Raw genomic sequence first — 22,477 nt, forward strand, 5'->3', positions numbered from 1 at the left:
ATTCCTGATAACTTGCAATGAGCTAGATGCCAAAGCAGATCTATGCATATAAAAAAATACTCATTGTTTTATTCGTGGCTGTCTTTTTTGGCATCACTGTTATTATTTTTCAGAATAAAATTCAGTCGGCAGTTGCAAATATAGTTTATTATGCTTTACCGTTTTCCACAAGTTAATTTGTCATCTGCCGCAGCCTACAAAATCATGGATATTTTATATTATATTACTTATATTGTATATAATATGCACTGAAGAGCTGGTACACCTGCCTAATATCGTGTAGGGCCCCACGAGCACGCGGAATTGCCTCAACACGACATGGCATGGACTCAAGTAATATATAATGTAGGGCTGGAAGTACCTGACACATTGAATGTTGCTCCGCTGTTCACAAATCCGCAAGAGTACGAGGGGGTGGAGATCTCTTCTGAACAGCATGTTGCGACGCATCCCAGATACGCTCAATAATTTTCAGCAGCGCGGGGTAGCCGTGAGGTCCGAGGCGCCTTGTCACGGTTTGCGCGGCTCCCCCCGTCGGAGGTTCGAGTCCCCCCTTGGGCATGGGTGTGTGTGTTGACCTTAACGTAAGTTAGTTTAAGTTAGATTAAGTGTTGCGTAAGCCTAGGGGCCGATGACCTCAGCAATTTGATCTCATAGTCCTTACCACAAATTTCCAAATTTTCCAAAATAACGTTCGTTTTGGGGAGTTCGGTGGCCAGCGTAAGTGTTTATACTCAGAAGAGTGTTCTGGAGCCACTCTATAGCAATTCTGGACGTGTGGGATGTCGCATTGCTCTACTGGAACTGCCCAAGTCCGTCGGAATGTACAGTGGACATGAATGGATGCAGGATCAGAGAGGACGCTTACGTACGGGTCACCTGTCAGAGTCGTATCTAGACGTATCAGGGGTTCCATATCACTCCAACTGGACACGCCCCACCCCATTTCAGACCCTCCTTCTGCATGAACAGCCCAGTGCTGACATGCAGGCTCCATACCCGTACACGTCCATCCGCTCCATACAATTTGAAACGAGACTCGTCCGACCGGGCAACATATTTCCAGTCATTAACTGTCCAATGTCAGTATTGACAGGCCCAGGTGAGGTGTAAAACTTTGCGTTGTGCAGTCATGAAGGGTACACTAGTCGGCCGTCGCTCCGAAAGCGCATATCGATTATGTTTCGTTGAATGATTTGCAGGCTAACACTTGCTGATGGCCCAGCATTGAAATCTGCAGCGATTTGCGGAAGGGCTGCATTTCTGTCACGTAGAACAATTCTCATCAGTCGTTGTTGGTCCCATTCTTGCAGGATCTTTTTCCGACCGCAGCCATGTCGGAGATCTGATATTTTATGGGATTCGTGATATTCACGGTACACTCGTGAAATGGTCATACGGGAAAATTCCCACTTCATCGCTACCTCGGAGATGCTTTGTCCCACCGCTCGTGCGCCGGCTATAACACCACGTTCAAACTCACTTAAATCTTGATCACCTGCCATTGTAGCAGCCGTAACCGATCTAACAATTGCGCCAGACACTTGTTATCTTGTATAGGCGTTGCCGACTGCAGTGGAGTATTCATCCTGTTTACATAACTCTGTATTTGAATAGTTCCTTGCTGCTAGCGCAACAGATACTGTAAATCGTCAATCTCTTGTTTACTTTTATCGCATACAATATTAACATTTCTGGACACATCATGGCATTAAGCTGTTTTGAAGAAGATATTGACTTCTGCTGAACCAGTACTAAGTAAGTCTTTGTAATATATATTTCTGATATTTAACGTAGATGTATAGCCAAGGTTTAAAGGTTTATAATGTTCCTAATTTTGTGTGCTTCTGAAGATGGCAAATTAATTTGCCTAAACAGGTAACGCATAATAAAAGTATGTTTGCAGTTGACGACTGAATGTTATTGCGAAAAAAAATACACCCGCAGGACACATGACTCTAAATTTTTGTTTGTTATCTAGGAACCGAATAAAACTGTATGAGTGCTGCTACATCATATAAACGAGAACAAGAGAAGAAAAAATTGCATTAATCCCACAAAAAATAAATACTACTAATAAAAAATGAGTATCTAACAAAAGTATCAAATTAATATAATTCGAAAGTTACCATTTAAGCTTGGTATAACCCCGTAGTAACTTGGTTTCAAAAAAGCATAATCACTGCTTTGGTACCCTGTGACAAACGCTGCTGTTTTACAGATGCCCTGCCAATCATTAGATATCATGTTTCTTGTCACTCTATACACTGCTTAGTTCCTTGTATCTAGCTGTAGTGGTACGATTTGGTTCTTTGCGCCTTTAGTGGACTGCCACGTCTTTCTAACAGCTCGTGCCTTGTGTACACAAAGAGGTGCCTTCAAGGGGCTCTCTGTTTTGCACGAACCTCGTAGGCTACTTTCAGAACACGGCATAAATCAAATGCTAAACTTTCCTCCGAAATGTGTATGAAGCGTTGCCCTGGCGTTGCCCACTATGGATTGTCTGTTTAGCGGTATCTAAATGCATTGAATATATTATGACACCTGCTGCACATTATTATGAGGGCTATTTAGAAAGTCAGGAACGATCGGTAGTGAAATGTAAACAACAGCGAAAAAGAAAACGGTTTTATTTGCAACAGCTGGTTACACCTTCCAGCTGCATCACTATGTAGTCGTCGCTCCGACTTAAAACAGCTACCTTAGCGTTGCACCAACTTTCAAATACCTTCGTCATGTAAGGCAACATCGTATGCTTCCGGGTAAATTTTCTGCACTGGACTGCAACTCGTTTTCTGTGACAAAATGTTGTCGTCATACCCAGCAGCTCATGTCAGCAGAGATGAGAATCGGAAGGAGTCAAGTCCGGACTGTATGGTGGCTGCTGCTGAAACACTTCCCATAGAAAACGCACCAGGAGCATTCTCACTGCCCCTGCAGCGTGCGCCCGGGAACATTCATGAAGAGAGAACTGCATGACAGTTACTTTATGTGGGGTTACATGTCATCGGGTGAAACCTCTCGGTAGGCACCCATACTTGGCAGGAGCCATTTTTTAGGCATCTTTACGCACTCGCTATGCGCTCAGAACTGAGAAGTGCGACTTGACACTACATACAGGCATACTAAAGACACTGGCCATCATATCAATACAAAGCTTCATCGAAAATTCACTGTGGTTTCGCGACATCGTTCCTTACTTTCCGAACAGCCCTTGTACTTACAACTTATGTACTTCTTTTGATTACTGAGGGAGAAAGTTTTAACGTGCAACGTGCTTAAGCGAGAATGTTTAACCTGTGATTTTAGATATTTTACGCCGCGCGGGATTAGCCGAGCGGTCTAGGGCACTGCAGTCATGGACTGTGCGACTGGTCCCGACGGAGGTTCGAGTCCTCCCTCGGGCATGGGTGTCTGTGTTTGTCCTTAGGATAATTTAGGTTAAGTAGTGTGTAAGCTTAGGGACTGATGACCATAAGATTTCACACACATTTGAACATTTAGATATTTTATTCTAATTAGATTAACGTTTTAGTCGACAGCCTGTCGTCTACTTCTGCACTCCGCTAGAATATTTAATTATTTAGCGCCAGCTATAAGTTGTTTGGATAACGGAAACATGCCAATGTCCCTACATTTGATTAGGTATAAAATGAAACAGTTATATACAATTAACATCCGTTCCAGTGGGCAGTGCTCCATCTTGTTTAGAGGTTCAATATTTTCTAGACGATGGACAAACTGTTACAATACATACGGCATAGATTTCTAATTATAAGTAAATCACTGTGGCACACAAACACTTCATAATATTCTTGATTCGATTTCGTCCTAATAAATGTGCTTTGCATTCAGGGCTTTTGTTTACAATACAAAGGCCACTCATTAAGTGAAGATATCATACATGACACTTATCAGCTAAGTACTGAATGCTAGGAAGATTTCTCTTCTATCGTACTTTTAAATTTGCTCCAGGTGTGTCGGTAGTTTGATGGGCGAGTCCAGTTTCTTAATGTCGTTAATGAAATTTTTGGTAGCAAGTTTCGTTTCTGTACTGAACATCCTGTTGCCTCACACTCAAAGAAATACATAGTCGCTATGGAGATCCTAAAAGAACTCCTGTATCATTTTTGAGTGATGTTTAGTCTAGAAAAATCTTCGATGTGTGTCCCATTCAGTCGTCCGTTTGTTAGGTCACTATATTATACTGTTATCGTCTTGAGCTACAGATGGAAACATTCTCAGGGTCCCTGTTTGATCCGTCTGTACAATGGTGTCTGGTGGCCTTCAAGAAACGACTTTCTCTATCTGCCTGGGCCGCAGTTGCAGTCTCCTCAGACACAAGTATTACGTACTCTTTCAAAAGCTAAGAGCTGATCCATGGAAACTGACACTTCATTTAGAAGATCCGTCCTCACCTGAGACGGGGTTCTCGTCGTAAGAAACGCAAGACGTGGTTTACACAGTGGCTGGGTCACACTTAGAAAAGAAGTGGCCGGCCGTTGTGGCCGAGCGGTTCTAGATGCTTCAGTCCGGAACCGCGCTGCTGAAACGGTCGCAGGTTCGAATCCTGCCTCGGGCATGGATGTGTGTGATGTCCTTAGGTTAGTTAGGTTTAAGTAGCTCTAAGTCTAGGGGACTGATGACCTCAGATATTACGTCCCATAGTGCTCAGACCATCTGAAACATTTTTTTGAGAAACGAGGTCCCCATCTTGTTTAGCGACTGCAGCGTTCTCGAGTGGCATTCGTCGGCCGTGCCTGGCTCGCAAATCGCACTGTTTCTTTAGGGAAATGGATAGGCGTAAAGTTACTACGTTAGCTCTGTTAAAACGCACATTTCCTTCGTTGTTCATGTGCTATACATATTGTTGTGTCTGTAGTACACGTGAATACAAAAATGGTTCAAATGGCTCTGAGCACTATGGGACTTAACATCTGTGGTCATCAGTCCCCTAGAACTTAGAACTACGTAAACCTAACTAACCTAAGGACATCACACACATCCATGCCCGAGGCAGGATTCCAGCCTGCGATAGTAGCGGTCATGCTGTTCCATACTGAAGCGCCTAGAAACGCACGGCCACACCGGACGGCACGTAAATACTTCAATACCGTTAATGATCTTGTAAGGTAAAAACGTACGCCCCATGTTCAGTCAGTAAGAACAACTTCTGAAAGCAGAAATAGTGTGAAATGGATTTATCAATAGTCTTTGACGTATGATTAAAATAATTACGTGATTGTCACTTTTTACTAATACAACCAAATTCGAAAATTTGTAACCACTAATACGACGTTGCCCATCGTTTTATTGCAACAAATCGTATCAATGAAAACGTGTCTTTGAGAAATCTCTAATGTGCTGGCGCCCTGAAAAAGCTAATAATCGTAGGATATATATGAGTCTTAAAACAAAAACCACCAAATACGGGCTTCAACTGAAAACGACGAGATCCAGTATGGCGTCTCTCAAGTTCTGCTTGTGACGTAGAATGCGATCTTGCATCTCATTGGGCAGATTCCCCTCCACGAAACAAAGACGTGACTCGTCATACTCAGACTTTCACGCCACAGAATGCTGTGGAACGTGAACTTCCACACTGTGACGCAGTGCTTAAATTCTAAACTTTTAGGTGCCGGAACGCGTCCCCTTCTGCCACTTCCCCCCCCCCCCCCCCCCCCCCCCCCGGCCATAGAGAGAGACTTGTGATAAGACTGACAATGAAAAATCAGTTTTTAGAAAATACTGTTCTGAAATTCAGGTTTTTAAACCATAATATCTTACGAGGGTCACTCCAAAAGAAATGCACACTATTTTTTTAAAAATTCATCTTTTATTCTACGTGTTTGAAAATTTTACAGTGTGTAAATGCATCGTGTGGTAACAATATTTTCATTTTTCCACATAATTTCCATCCCTCTCAACTGCCTTACGCCATCTTGGAACCAGCGGCCGTATACCCGCACGGTAAAATTCTGGACCAACCTGTTGAAGCCATGTAAGGCGGGTGTTTCAGTGTTGTCCATCCGAGTTTCTTTGTGAGCCACTGTCAACATCCTGGGAACCTACCTGACACAAACCTTTTTTAACGCCAACACTTTCAGTATTTTGCAAACTCTTCCTTCCCCTATCCCAACGTACAGTGACAATTCGTTCACTGTGATGCGTCTGTCGGCAGTCACCAATTCATTAACTCTCTGCACATTGTCTGGAGTGTGTGCAGTACGAGTCCTGCCGCTACGAGGACAATCCTCAGTATTGCCGTGCCCGCTTTCATCACGTACCCTGCTTGCCCACCGACTAACTGTACTGCGATCGACAGCAGCATCTCCATACACCTTTTTCAACCTCTTGTGGATGTTTCCCACCGCCTCGTTTCACAGCACAGGAATTCTATGACAGCACGTTGCTTCTGACGAACGTCAAGTGTAGCAGCCATCTTGAAGACATGCTGTGACAGCGCAACTCACGGGAACAGGTTGAACTAAGTTTGGAAACAAGCGGGAAGAATGTATCTACACACTGTAAAACTCTTTCACACATGCAAAATGAAAAATGTATTTTTACAAAAATAGTGTGCATTTCTTTTGGAGTGACCCTCGTATAATTAAAAACATAACACCAGAAGGTTCCAATATAAACAACAGCAGCCACCTCCTGCCACCGTACCAGTGTCACTTTGCTCCATAGTTTTGCTTCATACAACTTTGGAATGATACTTAACTTATCTTGGGTATACTGCACGCGCGTACACACACACATAAAAACACACACACAGTACCTCCTGCCCGTCACATCAGGTTGGTGATCCATTGTCACGTTGAATGGGAAAAAAGCGCAGTTGACGCCTGTATATAAGAAGGGTAGAAGGACGGATCCTCAAAATTACAGACCAATATCCTTAACATCGGTTTGTTGCAGGATTCTCGGACATATTCTCAGTTCGAATATAATGAATTTCCTCGAGAAAGAAAAGTTGCTGTCCATGCATCAGCACGGCTTTAGAAAGCATCGCTCCTGCGAATCGCAACTCGCCATTTTTTCACATTATGTCTTGCGAACCATGGATGAAGGGTATCAGACGGATGCCACATTCCTTGACTTCCGGAAAGCGTTTGACCCGGTGCCCCAATGCAGACTCCTAAGGTACGAGCATATGGGATTGCTTCACAAATGTGTGAGTGGCTCGAAAACTTCTTAAGTAATAGAACCTAGTACGTTGTCCTCGATGGTGAGTGTTCATCGGTGGTGAGGGTATCATCTGGAGTGCCCCAGGGAAGTGTGGTAGGTCCGCTGCTGTTTTCTATCTACATAAATGATCTTTTGGATAGGGTGGATAGCAATGTGCGGCTGTTTGCTGATGATGCTGTGGTGTACGGGAAGGTGTCGTCGTTGAGTTACTGTAGGAGGATACAAGATGACTTGGACAAGATTTGTGATTGGCGTAAAGAATGGCAGCTAACTCTAAATATAGATAAATGTAAATTAATGCAGATGAATAGGAAAAAAGAATCCCGTAATGTTTGAATACTCCATTAGTAGTGTAGCACTTGACACAGTCACGTCGATTAAATATTTGGGCGTAACATTTCAGAGCGACATGAGGTGGGACAAGCATGTAATGGCAGTTGTGGGGAAGGCGGATAGTCGTCTTCGGTTCACTGGTAGAATTTTGGGAAGATGTGGTTCATCTGTAAAGGAGACCGCTTATAAAACACTAATACGACCTATTCTTGAGTACTGCTCGAGCGTTTGGGATCCATATCAGGTCTGATTGAGGGAGGATATAGAAGCAATTCAGAGGCGGGCTGCTAGATTTGATACTAGTGGGTTTGATCATCACGCGAGTGTTACGGAATTGCTTCAGGAACTCGGGTGGGAGTCTCTAGAGGAAAGGAGGCGTTCTTTTCGTGAATCGCTACTGAGGAAATTTAGAGAACCAGCATTTGAGGCTGACTGCAGTACAATTTTACTGCCGCCAACTTATATTTCGCAGAAAGACCACAAAGATAAGATAAGAGAGATTAGGGCTCATACAGAGGCATATAGGCAGTCATTTTTCCCTCGTTCTGTTTGGGAGTGGAGCAAGGAGAGATGATGCTAGTTGCGGTACGAGGTACCCTCCGCCACGCACCGTATGGTGGATTGCGGAGTAAGTATGTAGATGTAGATGTAAATGACTTGTGCTGCAGCGGCAAATTAAGGTTACGTTGTGATTTAATATACGTGTACTATTTCAAGTCTCCGGTACTGAACTGTTAAAAAAAAAATAAAATAAAGTCCATGGGAGGTACGGGAACGTGTTCCGGCGCGTCCCGGCCGAAATTAAGCCCTGCTGTTGTAAGCTCCCTTTCACTTATCGACCTTAATGACAGTAAAAATTAAACCGCGTGTACCTAATGGAAATTTGGGAAAAGCAGTCGTCACCGAAGTTAATCTGCCGGTAAAGAGGGAGGAAAGGGTTACATCTAAATGAAAGGAAAAATGCAAATAAAACTGATGGAAATTAATTTTGAAAAGGGGTAAAGTTAATAAAGAAAGTAAATGTGTGGTCGTTACGTTAACAATTAACTGGAGTTAATTAGATATTTGAGATTTGGGGAAAATTACGGTCGCCAGTCCTATGGACAACTACTATAATAACTGAAAAAGGAAGGTTATTGCACATATAATTAGCACTAAAAGCATGGCAACTGAAGATTGAAACGTGTTGTGTGAAAACTGAATGTTTGTCAGAAGTAATAAATTTCGATACACTCTGACTTAATTTTGCAAAAGAATTAATAAAACTGGAAAACTGAAAGTTAATTTAGTAACTGAAATTAATAGTGAGCTTTGTTTCTGCAGCGCTACGAAATTCAATAAAATAAGGTTTGTCTTGGGCTACCTCAACAATCATTTCACAAGTTACTTGAGTCTACGCAATTTAGAAATATGAGATTTAACTTTGAACTTGAATTAAATGATTCTAAACAATTAACAATAGTAAAATTTAGTACGTACCAAGCTCAGCTGCAATCACAGGTAAGCTAAAATATGGTAACAAAACTCGCACTCTTAATTTGTGCTTGTGTAATCTAAATATTGTAGCCAGTTATGAATACCTTAACTGAACTTTGAAATTAAAGCAGTGAAATGGAATGATATTACTTTAATGCTGGCGTTTGAATTTCAACGACACTCGGGTTGATTCCAGAAAAAGAAGGGACCCTGCTTGGTAATGCAATTGGGACAATGTGCAACAAAGGTTCATGCTAAGTTGCTGTATTTTTGTGATGAAACAGTTTGATAAACTGAGGTCTGCCACACAGTTCTAAAACTTTACGTGTTTTTAGTCTTCCTTGTTGTTTGGTTGAAGGTTTGAAGTCGTCGGTCGAGGAGGTGGCGACAATCACTCATTGTCGGACGCCGCTGTTGCTGATGCTGGATGTTGGCGCGCTTTCTTCTCGACACGGTCACCAGGCGAAACGGGCTCTCGATGTGCGCCAGCTAATGCTTCCCGTCCGCGACACCGTGTCAGAAACTATCATAGCAAGTCGAGAGCAATTACATGCTGCCAAACCCCGGAAGCGCGGCAACTCGCGGGAGCGTCACACAACACACCTGCCCCACTGCACTACTCCAGCCAGACTCCCCTCTGCCCGCTCTCCATGCGGCAGAGTTAACACTACCCAAGATCCTAAACACTTCGGTTCTCTACACGACCTACAGATGTAATTGCTCGACAGCATAGTTTCCCCTAGGCAAGACCCAGCATAAAAATACAAATAATATTTACAAAACAAACCAATTATACATCGACATAAATGCATATATATGGTGTTACAAAAAGGTACGGCCAAACTTTCAGGAAACATTCCTCACACACAAAGAAAGAATATATGTTATGACGACATGTGTCCGGAAACGCTTACTTTCCATGTTAGAGCTCACTTTATTACTTCTCTTCAAATCACATTAATCATGGAATGGAAAGACACAGCAACAGAACGGACCAGCGTGACTTCAAACACTTTGTTACAGGAAATGTTCAAAATGTCCTCCGTTAGTGAGGATACATGCATCCACCCTCCGTCGCATGGAATCCCTGATGCGCTGATGCAGCCCTGGAGAATGGCGTATTGTATCACAGCCATCCACAATACGGGCACGAAGAATCTTTACATTTGGTACCGGGGTTGCGTAGACACGAGCTTTCAAACGCCCCCGTAAATGAAAGTCAAGAGGGTTGAGGTCAGGAGAGCGTGGAGGCCATGGAATTGGTCCGCCTCTACCAATCCATCGGTCATCGAATCTGTTGGTGAGAACCGTACGAACACTTCGACTGAAATGTGCAGGAGCTCCATCGTGCATGAACCACAGGTTGTGTCGTACTTGTAAAGGCACATGTTCTAGCAGCACAGGTAGAGTATCCCGTATGAAATAATGATAACGTGCTCCATTGAGCGTAGGTGGAAGAACATGGGGCCCAATCAAGACATCACCAACAATGCCTGCCCAAACGTTCACGGAAAATCTGTGTTGATGACGTGATTGCACAATTGCGTGCGGATTCTCGTCAGCCCACACATGTTGATTGTGAAAATTTACAATTTGATGACGTTGGAATGAAGCCTCATCCGGAAAGAGAACATTTGACTGAAATAAGGATTGACACATTGTTGGATGAACCATTTGCAGAAGTGTACCCGTGGAGGTCAATCAGCTGCTGATAGTGCCTGCACACGCTGTACTTGGTACGGAAACAATCGGTTTGTAACCTCCCCCCTCACTTATCGACCTTAATGACAGTGAAAAATTAAACCGCGTGTACCTAATGGAAATTTGGGAAAAGAAATCGTCACCGAAGTTAATTTGTCGCTAAAGAGGGAGGAAAGAGTTACATCTAAATGAAAGGAAAAATGCAAATGAAACTGGTGGAAATTAATTTTGAAAAGGGGTAAAGTTAATGAAGAAAGTAAATGTGCGGCCGTTACGTTAACAATTAACTAGCGGTAATTTGATATTTGAGATTTGGGGGAAATTACGGTCGCCAGTCCTAAGGACAATTACTATAGTAACTGAAAAAGAAAGGTAATTACACATATAATTAGCACTAGAAGCGTGGCAACTGAAGGTTGACACGTGTAGTGTGAAAACTGAAAGTTTGTCAGAAGTAATAAATTTCGCTACACTCTGACTTAATTTAGCAAAAGAATTAATAAAACTGGAAAATCGAAAGTTAATTTAGTGACTGAAGTTAATAGTGAGCTTTCTTTCTGAAGCACATCGACATTCAGTAACATAAGGTTAGTCTTGGACTACCTCAACAATCATTTCAAAAGCTACTTGAATCCACGCAATTTAGAAATAAGAGAATTAACTTTGAACTAAAATTAAATGATTCTGAACAATTAACAATAGTAAAATTTAGTACGTACCAAGATGAGCTGCAGTCACAGGTAACTAAAATACGGTAACAAAACTCGCACTCTTAATTTGTGCTTGTGCAATCTAAATATTGTAGCCAGCTGAACTTTGAAATTAAAGTAGTGAAATCGAATGATGCTGGCGTTTGAATTTCAACGACCCTCGGGCTCATTTCGGAAAAGGAAGGGACCCTGCTTGGCAGTGCAATTGGAACAATGAGCAACAAAGGTTCATGCTAAGTTGCTGTAATTTTGCGAGGCAAATGGAACAATTTGAAAAGCTGAGGTCTGCCATACAGTTCTGAAACTTTACGTGCTTTAAGTCTTCCTTGTTGGTTGATTGAAGGTTTGAAGCCGTCGATCGAGGAGGTGGCGACAGTCACTCATTGTCGGCCGTCGCTGTTGCAGAAGCTGGATGTTGGCGCGCCTTCTTCTCGACACGGTCACCAGGCGAAACGGGCTCTTGATGTGCGCCAGCTAATGCTTCCCGTCCGCGACACTGTGTCAGAAACTATCATAGCAAGTCGAGAGCAATTACATGCTGCCAAACCCCGGAAGCGCGGCAACTCGCGGGAGCGTCACACAACACACCTGCCCCACTGCACTACTCCAGCCAGACTCCCCTCTGCCCGCTCTCCATGCGGCAGAGTTAACACTACCCAAGATCCTAAACACTTCGGTTCTCCACACGACCTACAGATGTAATTGCTCGACAGCATAGTTTCCCCTAGGCAAGACCCAGCATAAAAATACAAATAATATTTACAAAACAAACCAATTATACATCGACATAAATGCATATATATGGTGTTACAAAAAGGTACGGCCAAACTTTCAGGAAACATTCCTCACACACAAAGAAAGAATATATGTTATGACGACATGTGTCCGGAAACGCTTACTTTCCATGTTAGAGGTCACTTTATTACTTCTCTTCAAATCACATTAATCATGGAATGGAAAGACACAGCAACAGAACGGACCAGCGTGACTTCAAACACTTTGTTACAGGAAATGTTCAAAATGTCCTCCGTTAGCGAGGATACATGCATCCACCCTCCGTCGCATGGAATCCCTGATGCGCTGATGCAGCCCTGGAGAATGGCGTATTGTATCACAGCCATCCACAATACGGGCACGAAGAATCTTTACATTTGGTACCGGGGTTGCGTAGACACGAGCTTTCAAATGCCCCCGTAAATGAAAGTCAAGAGGGTTGAGGTCAGGAGAGCGTGGAGGCCATGGAATTGGTCCGCCTCTACCAATCCATCGGTCATCGAATCTGTTGGTGAGAACCGTACGAACACTTCGACTGAAATGTGCAGGAGCTCCATCGTGCATGAACCACAGGTTGTGTCGTACTTGTAAAGGCACATGTTCTAGCAGCACAGGTAGAGTATCCCGTATGAAATAATGATAACGTGCTCCATTGAGCGTAGGTGGAAGAACATGGGGCCCAATCAAGACATCACCAACAATGCCTGCCCAAACGTTCACGGAAAATCTGTGTTGATGACGTGATTGCACAATTGCGTGCGGATTCTCGTCAGCCCACACATGTTGATTGTGAAAATTTACAATTTGATGACGTTGGAATGAAGCCTCATCCGGAAAGAGAACATTTGACTGAAATAAGGATTGACACATTGTTGGATGAACCATTTGCAGAAGTGTACCCGTGGAGGTCAATCAGCTGCTGATAGTGCCTGCACACGCTGTACTTGGTACGGAAACAATTGGTTTGTAACCTCCCCCCTCACTTATCGACCTTAATGACAGTGAAAAATTAAACCGCGTGTACCTAATGGAAATTTGGGAAAAGAAATCGTCACCGAAGTTAATTTGTCGCTAAAGAGGGAGGAAAGGGTTACATCTAAATGAAAGGAAAAATGCAAATGAAACTGGTGGAAATTAATTTTGAAAAGGGGTAAAGTTAATGAAGAAAGTAAATGTGCGGCCGTTACGTTAACAATTAACTAGCGGTAATTTGATATTTGAGATTTGGGGGAAATTACGGTCGCCAGTCCTAAGGACAATTACTATAGTAACTGAAAAAGAAAGGTAATTACACATATAATTAGCACTAGAAGCGTGGCAACTGAAGGTTGACACGTGTAGTGTGAAAACTGAAAGTTTGTCAGAAGTAATAAATTTCGCTACACTCTGACTTAATTTAGCAAAAGAATTAATAAAACTGGAAAATCGAAAGTTAATTTAGTGACTGAAGTTAATAGTGAGCTTTCTTTCTGAAGCACATCGACATTCAGTAAAATAAGGTTAGTCTTGGACTACCTCAACAATCATTTCAAAAGCTACTTGAATCCACGCAATTTAGAAATATACCTCTCAGCGGGATTCCCAGCCGGACAATAAGCTGAAATATGGATCACCTCGACCCCATTACTTTCCATGCCTTCATTCCACAACTTAGAAGTAAATTGTGCCCCATTGTCTGATAGAATCGCCTTGGGCTTACCAATATGAACAAAATAATCGTTCACAAGCTTGCTATAGACCGCTTTGGCTGTAGCTTTTCTAATCGGGTATAGCTTGATGAACTTGGAAAAAGCTTCTAGCACTACTAAAATGTAGGCAAAGTTTCCTGATGACTTGGGCAAAGGTCCGTACAAGTCCACGCACAGTAATTCAAAGGTGTCGTTAGGCCTTATACTTTGCATAGGACCACGACTCGTACAGTTGGTAACCTTCACCTTCTGACATAAATCGCAAGTTTTCACTCTGTCAGTAACGCGTTTTAACATGTTGTTAAAATGGACTACTTCACACAGCTTTTCCGTACATTTCTTCGGTCCACAGTGACCATACGCCAAATGGTAGTAGTCTATTATTTCCGTGACGAATTTGGTGGGCCAGCATACCCGCCAAATATTACTATCTTCACCCTTACGTATGTACAAGATATGATCGTATATCTTGTAATACTTCCTTAATTTCTCTCCTTCTGGACTCCTTTCGTCATATCGGGTTTTCACCATATTTAAACAACCATCCTCGTTCTGATGACGACGTAGATTCTTACAGATGTTCATTATTAATTTACGTCCCTCACCTTCTTTAAAATAGTACAATTTGACCACTCCATCTGCCTCATCTTTCAATAGACCTTGATTAGACTCGGGCAACCGCGACAGCGCATCCGCTACGCAATTGTCGGTCCCTTTTACGTAACAGATGTCATAGTTAAATTGCTGTAAATACAGCGACCACCTAGTCAGTCTTTCGTGAAGTAGTTTACAATCCTTCAGATAAGTGAGCGCCTTATGGTCCGTATGAATAATCACCTTACGGTCCCATAGGTAACCCTTGTACTTCTTGAATCCCCACACGATAGCGAGACACTCTTTCTCAGAAATCGTGTAGTTTCGCTCACTTTTTGATAATGTTCGACTCGCGAACGCTATCGTCCGGTGTTCCTTATCCTCTCCTTTACCAACTTCTTGGAACAGTTCTACCCCCACCCCGTAATTCGACGAATCCGTTCCCAGATGGAAGGGTAGCGATAAATCAGGATGAAATAGTATGTTAGATCTTAACAACTCGTCTTTTAATCTCTCGAAAGCGGTCTGACACCCGTCAGTCCACACAAACGGAACATTTTTGCGTAAGAGGTTATTCAAATTTTCATCATTAAACACTTGTCCTTTTACAAATTTACGGTGAAATCCTGTGAGCCCTAGAAAACTTTTTAACTGTTTCCTAGACTTGGGTGGAGGACAATTCCATATTGCCTCTAGTTTCTCTGGGTCTTTCGTAATACCAGCAGTGGTAATTACATGCCCTAAAAATTTCAGTTCCTGCTTCACAAATTCGCATTTCTTTAGCTTTAGAGTCATTCCGCCACGGCGCAATGCTCTAAAAACTTCATCTAACAGGTCACAATGGTCATGCCAAGTGGCATTGGCCAACAATAGGTCGTCAACATATACAGTTAATCTTGAACTCAAAGCCGGTCCTAGCACTTTATCTAGGGCCCTGATGAATACGGACACAGATATATTAAGTCCAAACGGCAGTACTCTATACTGATAACACCTGCCCGCAAACAAGAAGGCGGTGTATGGCCTAGATTCTTCTTCGAGTTCTATTTGCCAGTAACTAGCCGTCAGATCGAGGCTAGTCATGAACTTAACGTCATGAAAACGTTGAAAAATCTCCTCCATACTCTCTGGTCTGTCTGTTTCACGTTGAACGACCCTATTCAACGTGCGTGCGTCAATCACAATACGCACACTACCATCCCGTTTTGCTACAATGACCAAACCGTTATTGTATGGACTTGTACTTCTTTCAATCACTCCCCACTCGATCATCTTATCTATCTCCCGTTGCACAGCTTCCTTTTTGGACAGCGGTATAGCATACGGTCTCACGAAGAATGGTTCGTGCGGAATTACATGCAACTTGCATTTATATCCTTCCACAAGACCCGTTTTGTCTGAAAACACACTCTTATTCCTCATCATCACTTCATACAGGCCTCGTCTTTGTTCGTGTGTTACGTTTGACATACCGTCTACAATACTTTCCAATTCAGTTTCTACACTATTGTCAATGCCGAGATTCCTCATATTACAGTAGTTCAAATTCATACCTACATCAATACCATTCGGCCAGTTAACAATGTGTATAGGCTGGTATTGCCTATGCACACCGTCTCCTGCCTCGTCAAAGCTAACTACTATCGTTTTATCTAGTGACATACATGTCAAAGTTTTGCTTTCGCAGTTAATCACTGCACGGTACTTTAATAGCCAATCTAACCCGATAATTACTTCCGTAGTTAAGTCTGGCACGACGACAAACTCTTGCTCAAATCGTGCCCCACATATCTCGAAGTTGACAAAAATCTGTTTTGTGACCGGTTTACTGGCCTTCCCAGTAGCACCGATAATTTTCACTCCTGTTACTGGCATAACTACGATGCCGGGTCTGTCTTTCAGTAACTCAAATATTTTCCCAGATACAGCACTCAATTCTGCACCGGTGTCAATCAACACGTTTAGTTGTAGGTCGTGCATATTAACAGACACTACTATCTGTCTACACTTGTCCTCGACTGTTTCATTATTTTCCCACAGTAAATCCTCGTCTATATCCAGGTCATTCCAGAAAAAACCATCCGGCTTTGATCCTAAATTCGGCTTATCTGGCGGCTTTTTCAGCCTCTGTTCACATACAGTTTTAATTTCAACACGTTTGTCCTGAGGCTTAGTCTGTAGCTTCGCCTCCAATACCGAAACCTTTTCCTGTAACTCGTCAACTACTGAGTGCTGCTTTGCTATCACTTCACTAATTGTCACCTTCGTTGATTCCTCTTTGGTCAGATTGATCTCATCTGCCAATCTACCTGGAAGAATGTGCCCAGTAGCATCTGAAATTACTTCCTCTGGATCTGCGCAACCCACACTGCTACCGTCTGACCGTATAACGTCAGCTCTAACCTCATACACGCTGTAATCTACGTGCTTTTCTACCAATCGTTTCCGGCTATCACTAAAATTTTCGTAATCTTTCTCCTTAATACTCTCGCAATGTTTAAACTGGATGTTCGCGTCGGATGGGTCGGCTACTTCTACCACTACAACTTTCGGTAAAGTCTGCCGGTTAGGGCCAGAACTTTCCGTTACTACTTCAACATTCAACTCCTGCGGGACGAAACACGACGCATCTTGCTCGTGCTCCCCGTTAACATCAACTATTTCTAGTAAAGTCTGCCGGTTAGGGCCAGAACTTTCCATCACTTCACAATCACTATCTTCCTGCGGGACGAGACGCGGCAAATCCTGCCCGCGCTCCCCATAAACACTTCTCCCGTACAGGCCCCTATAATCTCTTAGTTCGTCGTATAAGCGACCGAACTGCCTTAACCAGACCTCATCCCTCTCTGCATCCCCTCGCTCGATGACGGACGTTTTATCCGACATCTGATCTTCTTTCAACACTTGCGAATCATTCTTAAACTCAATCTCCAGTTCCACTGTGGGTGTTACAGCTGCCACTTTATAATCGATTTCCGGAACACTGCTTAAATTGTTCTCACTGACAGTGAATGTATTTTCTACTGCCGTGTCTACAGCTGATCTACTACTTGTGGGCGCACTCCTTTCTCCTAATACTGGCACACTCTCCCGCCGTTGATTATTCCATACGGAATTTCCATAACGACGACACCTCGGTTTTCTACTGTTATTGGGCCGCCAAAATTTCTCCACGCCCGGTCGGCCCCTCACCGGCGCGGCTAATGGTTTCCCTGTCTCGTCCCAGCAGATACGCTCCCCGGATGCTGCTGAGGCGGCTGATCACACCCTCTGGCGTTATTACTATTCTGTGAAGCCCGTATCACGTTAGTGTGATACTGGTTTCCGTCATTCCTGTTATTATTTGCATTGTACCGATTGTTATTACGGTCCGAACCATTATTGTTATTGCTGCCATGGTTGCGGTATGCATTATTCCCATGGTTATCGTTGTTGTGGTTGCTGTGGTACCCGTTGTTGTTACCACGGCCTCTACCACTGTCGCGATTATTGCGCCAATTGTCCTCGTCCTCCACTCTTTCCAGGAAATCATTTATTGTCCTGTAATTGCTTTCTACGTAGCGTTTTGTATCATCTGGAAGCTTTTTGTAGAGTTCCCAGACTATTTCGGATTCCGTGCGGCGATCACGCAAATATTCCAACTTGCGGATCCAGCCCTCACAAAACTCCTTCATCGAGCCGCGCGGATTCGCATCGAAAGGCCTCGATACGACAAATTCGCGCCAGACACTTTGCTGTTTTTGCTCTGACCAGTATTCAGCCAGAAACAAATTTTTAAACTCGTCAAAAGTCAGGTTCGTAATGTTAAGGTTTAAGCCCCAACGCTTGGCATCACCAGCCAACACATCAATAACCGCATTAATTTTTCTCTCATTAGTCCATGATCTGGGTAAAACTCTTTCACAATTTTTAATGAAATCCGTCGCATGTATACCGCCTTTTTTCAAGGGGTCGAACGGTTCCTCTTTCGTCAACAATTCCGAACTATGTGCACAGATTGGCACATAGCTCTGTTTTTCGTCAAGTTTCTTTTCTAATTCCGACACTCTCGTAATTACTTGGCAAGTGGTTGTCGCAAGCGTTTCTACTTCCTTTTTTTTCTCTTCGCAGGTATTAGCCTGCTTCGTCACTTTGGTATCTACTTCTGATACTAAACCTCAACAGCCTACTTACAGAACGTACCGCGCCACGGCTATTGCCCCGTGCTAATCCACACATCAAATGGGCATCTGCCAACTCCGCATTTGTAAACATTGCACTGACTGCAAAACCACGTTCGTGATGAACACTAACCTGTTGATGCTACGTACTGATGTGCTTGATGCTAGTACTGTAGAGCAATGAGTCGCATGTCAACACAAGCACCGAAGTCAACATTACCTTCCTTCAATTGAGCCAACTGGCGGTGAATCGAGGAAGCACAGTACATACTGACGAAACTAAAATGAGCTCTAACATGGAAAGTAAGAGTTTCCGGACACATGTCCACATAACATATTTTCTTTCTTTGTGTGTGAGGAATGTTTCCTGAAAGTTTGGCCGTACCTTTTTGTAACACCCTGTATATATACAAATAGTAAAACAATTACATTATACAGGGTGTCCCAGCTATCTTGTCCACCCAAAATATCTCTGGAACAATAACAGCTCTTGGAAAACGACTTTCACCGGTATCAATGTAGGGCTGGGGCCCATGAATGTACATATTTGGAGGAAACATTCTAAAACGAAAGCATATGTGTTTTTTAACACAAACTTACGTTTTTTTTTTAAATGGACCTCGTATATTTTTTCTTCAGCAATCCATAGCATGACAAAGCACATACACAATGGCGTCGATTGCATCGCAATATTCCCATTACATCCCGAGATATTAAGACGCGAAGTTAACGCTTGAAACACCCGACATGCGCTGCTAGCGCACGTCCTGAGGCTCAGGCGTGAACCCCATGCTGCCCGTAATCGCGATGTGATTGACATGTGTAATCACACTTCCATACTTATCAAGAGGTCCGAAACGAATAATACGGTCTGCTGCCATCCTGCATTAACGTCGTACATTCCAGCAGGTATTTATCCCATGGACTAGGGGTGATGCGGTTCTGTAACATATCTGTGTACCGCAACGTTAGTAACAAAGTTAACTTCGCTGATCGTTAATCCGTTACTAAAAAGGTAATGCCGTTCAACGTTAAATCTTTACTTTACTGTAGATCTAGCGCAAGTGAAAGTTAATCATTCACTCGTAATAGTAAAATTCATGTTGATGGTTTTAGTGAAACGAGCAAGTGGACTAAAAGTTTTACCGTTGTTTAGGTAAAAATGTTTTGATTTGGGAACTTCAGGTTGGACATAGAAGATGAATGTAAACATGTTTAACCAATTAGTTTTATTATCACATAATTATCAATGTTATGTTTATCTAATGCGTTAAATGACAAATTGTTGCAAACAAATGTTTCTTAACATCACTGGGTAAAATGGCCCTTTGTAGAAACTTCCACTGTGATACCAGCACTACATACAAAACATAGCGTTCACATCTCATGCTCAAAGTGATGCCCATTGGCTTGCATACATAGGGTCACTCTGCGGATGAAGGATGCTCTACTTCGTGCCACTGCTTCCTCTTTGATGCCTGTACAAGCATCAATAATGCGTTGCTTCATGTTCTCTGGTGTTGTTGGTTCATGTTGGTAAACAGCATCCTTCACTGCTCCCCAATGAAAATAATCCAGCGGTGTAAGGTCCGGAGATCGGGCAGGCCACCTAACTGGGCCACCTCGTCCAATCCACCTACCAGGGAACTTACGGTTCAGAAGTCATCGTGCTCGTAAGGCGATATGTGCAGGGCATCCGTCATGCTGACACCACATGATCATTCTCCGGTTCAGAGGTGCGGTGTCCAAGAGAACAGGAAGATTGTGTCGTATAAATCTGGAGTATTGTCTGCCATTTTGGATACCATTTATAAAAAAAGGTCCGATAATGGTATCTCCAGTAATCGCACACCAAACATTAACTTTCCACGGACGTTGATGCTCTACCTGACGGAGCCATTTTGGATTGTCTGCGGACCAATAATGCATATTCCTCATATTGACAATTCCTTTGTTGGAGAATGATGCCTCGTCGGTAAAGAGAACATCTGCAAAAAAATTTGGATTAGTCAGAAGTTTTTGCTGAGCTCATCAACAAAATGTTACCCTATTGCGGAAGTCATTTCCTTGAAGATCCTGGTGTAAATGAACATGGTAAGGATGAAATTTATGACGTATAAGAATACGCTGTGCACTTGATTTCGACACACCAACTTCACGTTCAATTTGACGTGTGCTGATTTGAGGATTCACAGCTATGGTAGCGAGCACAGCAACTTCAGCACGTTCATCTGTGCGTGTTCTAGGACGATGTCGAGGTCTTGGATTTAAGCTTCCCGTCTCACGTAGACGAGATGTGAGACGACCAAACATCCGGCGCGAAGGCGATAGCTTGTCAGGGAATCGTCTTCTGTACAGTCGTTCTGCCTGAACAGCATGTCGTCCACCGACAACAGGGTACAGTACAGGTATGTGGAGTAGGGTAGAAAACAGACATATTAACTTAATAATCATGATGTTCGCTAACAGTACTATCAACAAACAAGCAATCTCATAACGTATATCCCGTCAACGTACATTCTCCATAGATCAGCAGCATTTCTACCATATCTTCATGTGTGTACATTATACTGTACGGTATAAGTTCCACAACACAACGTTTATTCACAATGTGTACTACCTCCGTGCCGTCAATAGATTACTCTGATGCACGACTATACTGGCAAGCGGTGTACTACGCGCCAAAGCAACAACAAATGGGATGCTCGGAGGGTGGTGGAGCACAGGAGTTTGCATGGGTCGCAAATCAAAAACAAGGCGAAGTGGTAACTGTGGCAGTAGTGGGAACTGCGTTGGACACTTGACTAGGTAGAGCCAGGCCATGCGCGACAGGCACAATGGGTCATATAACGCATCGGTACTGGTTCATATTGTGTACGTAGATACGTAAAACGTGCAAGAGGGAAACCATTATGTTCTTATGAGAGTTGATGGCAGCAGACCGTATTATTCGTTTCGGACCTCTTGATAAGTATGGAGGTGTGATTACCAATCACATCGCGATTACGGGCAGCATGGGGTTCACGCCTGAGCCTCAGGACGTGCGCTAGCAGCACATGTCGGGTGCTTCAAGCGTCAACTTCGCGTCTCAATATCTCGAGGTGTAATGGGAATATTGCGATGTAATGAACGCCAATGTGTATGTGCTTTGTCATGCTATGGATTGCTGAAGAAAAAATATAGGAGGTCCATTAAAAAAACATAAGTTTGTGTTAAAAAACACATATGCTTCCGTTTTAGAATGTTTCCAAATATGTACATTCATGGGCCCCAGCCCTACATTGATACCGGTGAAAGTCGTTTTCCAATAGCTGTTATTGTTCCAGAGATATTTTAGGTGGACAAGATAGCTGGGACAACCTGTATAAAGACAAAGAAATGTCATATCTTCAGGTAACAAAATAAGGAAAAAATTTATAGTACAATAAATGGAAATAGGAGGATATGCATTTCCGGCGTTACACTGTGACGTCATAAATCACTAACAAATCCTCGTCCACGAGCGGTTTATGGTCCCGTGTGAGGACTGCTTAAATGGATGCGCCAAGATTACTTGTGTTGAGGCAACTTGCAGATGGGATCCACGTCAGCTGGTCCGTGGCCTTGGTGCCCGCAGGAGGACGAGCGTCTGCTGCGCGGGCCGCAGGTGGTGGACGGCGGCGCGGGCGACGGCTCTGTGGAGACGGTGCTGGGGCTGCGGTTCCGCGTGGCGCCGCGCCACTTCCCCGGCGGCGCTGGCGGCGACCTGCGCCTCAAGTGCCTGGCCACGGTCGCCACGGTCTTCTGGAGGAGCCGCGAGGAGGCCGCCACCGCAGGGCCCGGCCGGCGCGCTCCGCTGCACGACGCG

General features: G+C 43.5%; 1 protein-coding gene across 1 annotated transcript in view; it reads left to right on the plus strand.

Annotated features, from left to right (window-relative positions):
* The window catches only part of LOC124620041 (cell adhesion molecule 2-like), a gene marked incomplete at its 3' end in the record, with an annotated part of 210,558 nt that extends 188,081 nt beyond the window's left edge, over positions 1 to 22,477 (plus strand). Inside the window, exon 5 of the mRNA XM_047146708.1 lies at positions 22,247 to 22,477. Coding sequence (XP_047002664.1) covers positions 22,247 to 22,477 — 231 coding nt within the window. The remainder of the gene's footprint in view (positions 1 to 22,246) is intronic.

Source organism: Schistocerca americana, chromosome 6 (genome assembly GCF_021461395.2).
Source record: "Schistocerca americana isolate TAMUIC-IGC-003095 chromosome 6, iqSchAmer2.1, whole genome shotgun sequence".
Classification (NCBI taxonomy): Eukaryota; Metazoa; Arthropoda; class Insecta; order Orthoptera; family Acrididae; genus Schistocerca; species Schistocerca americana.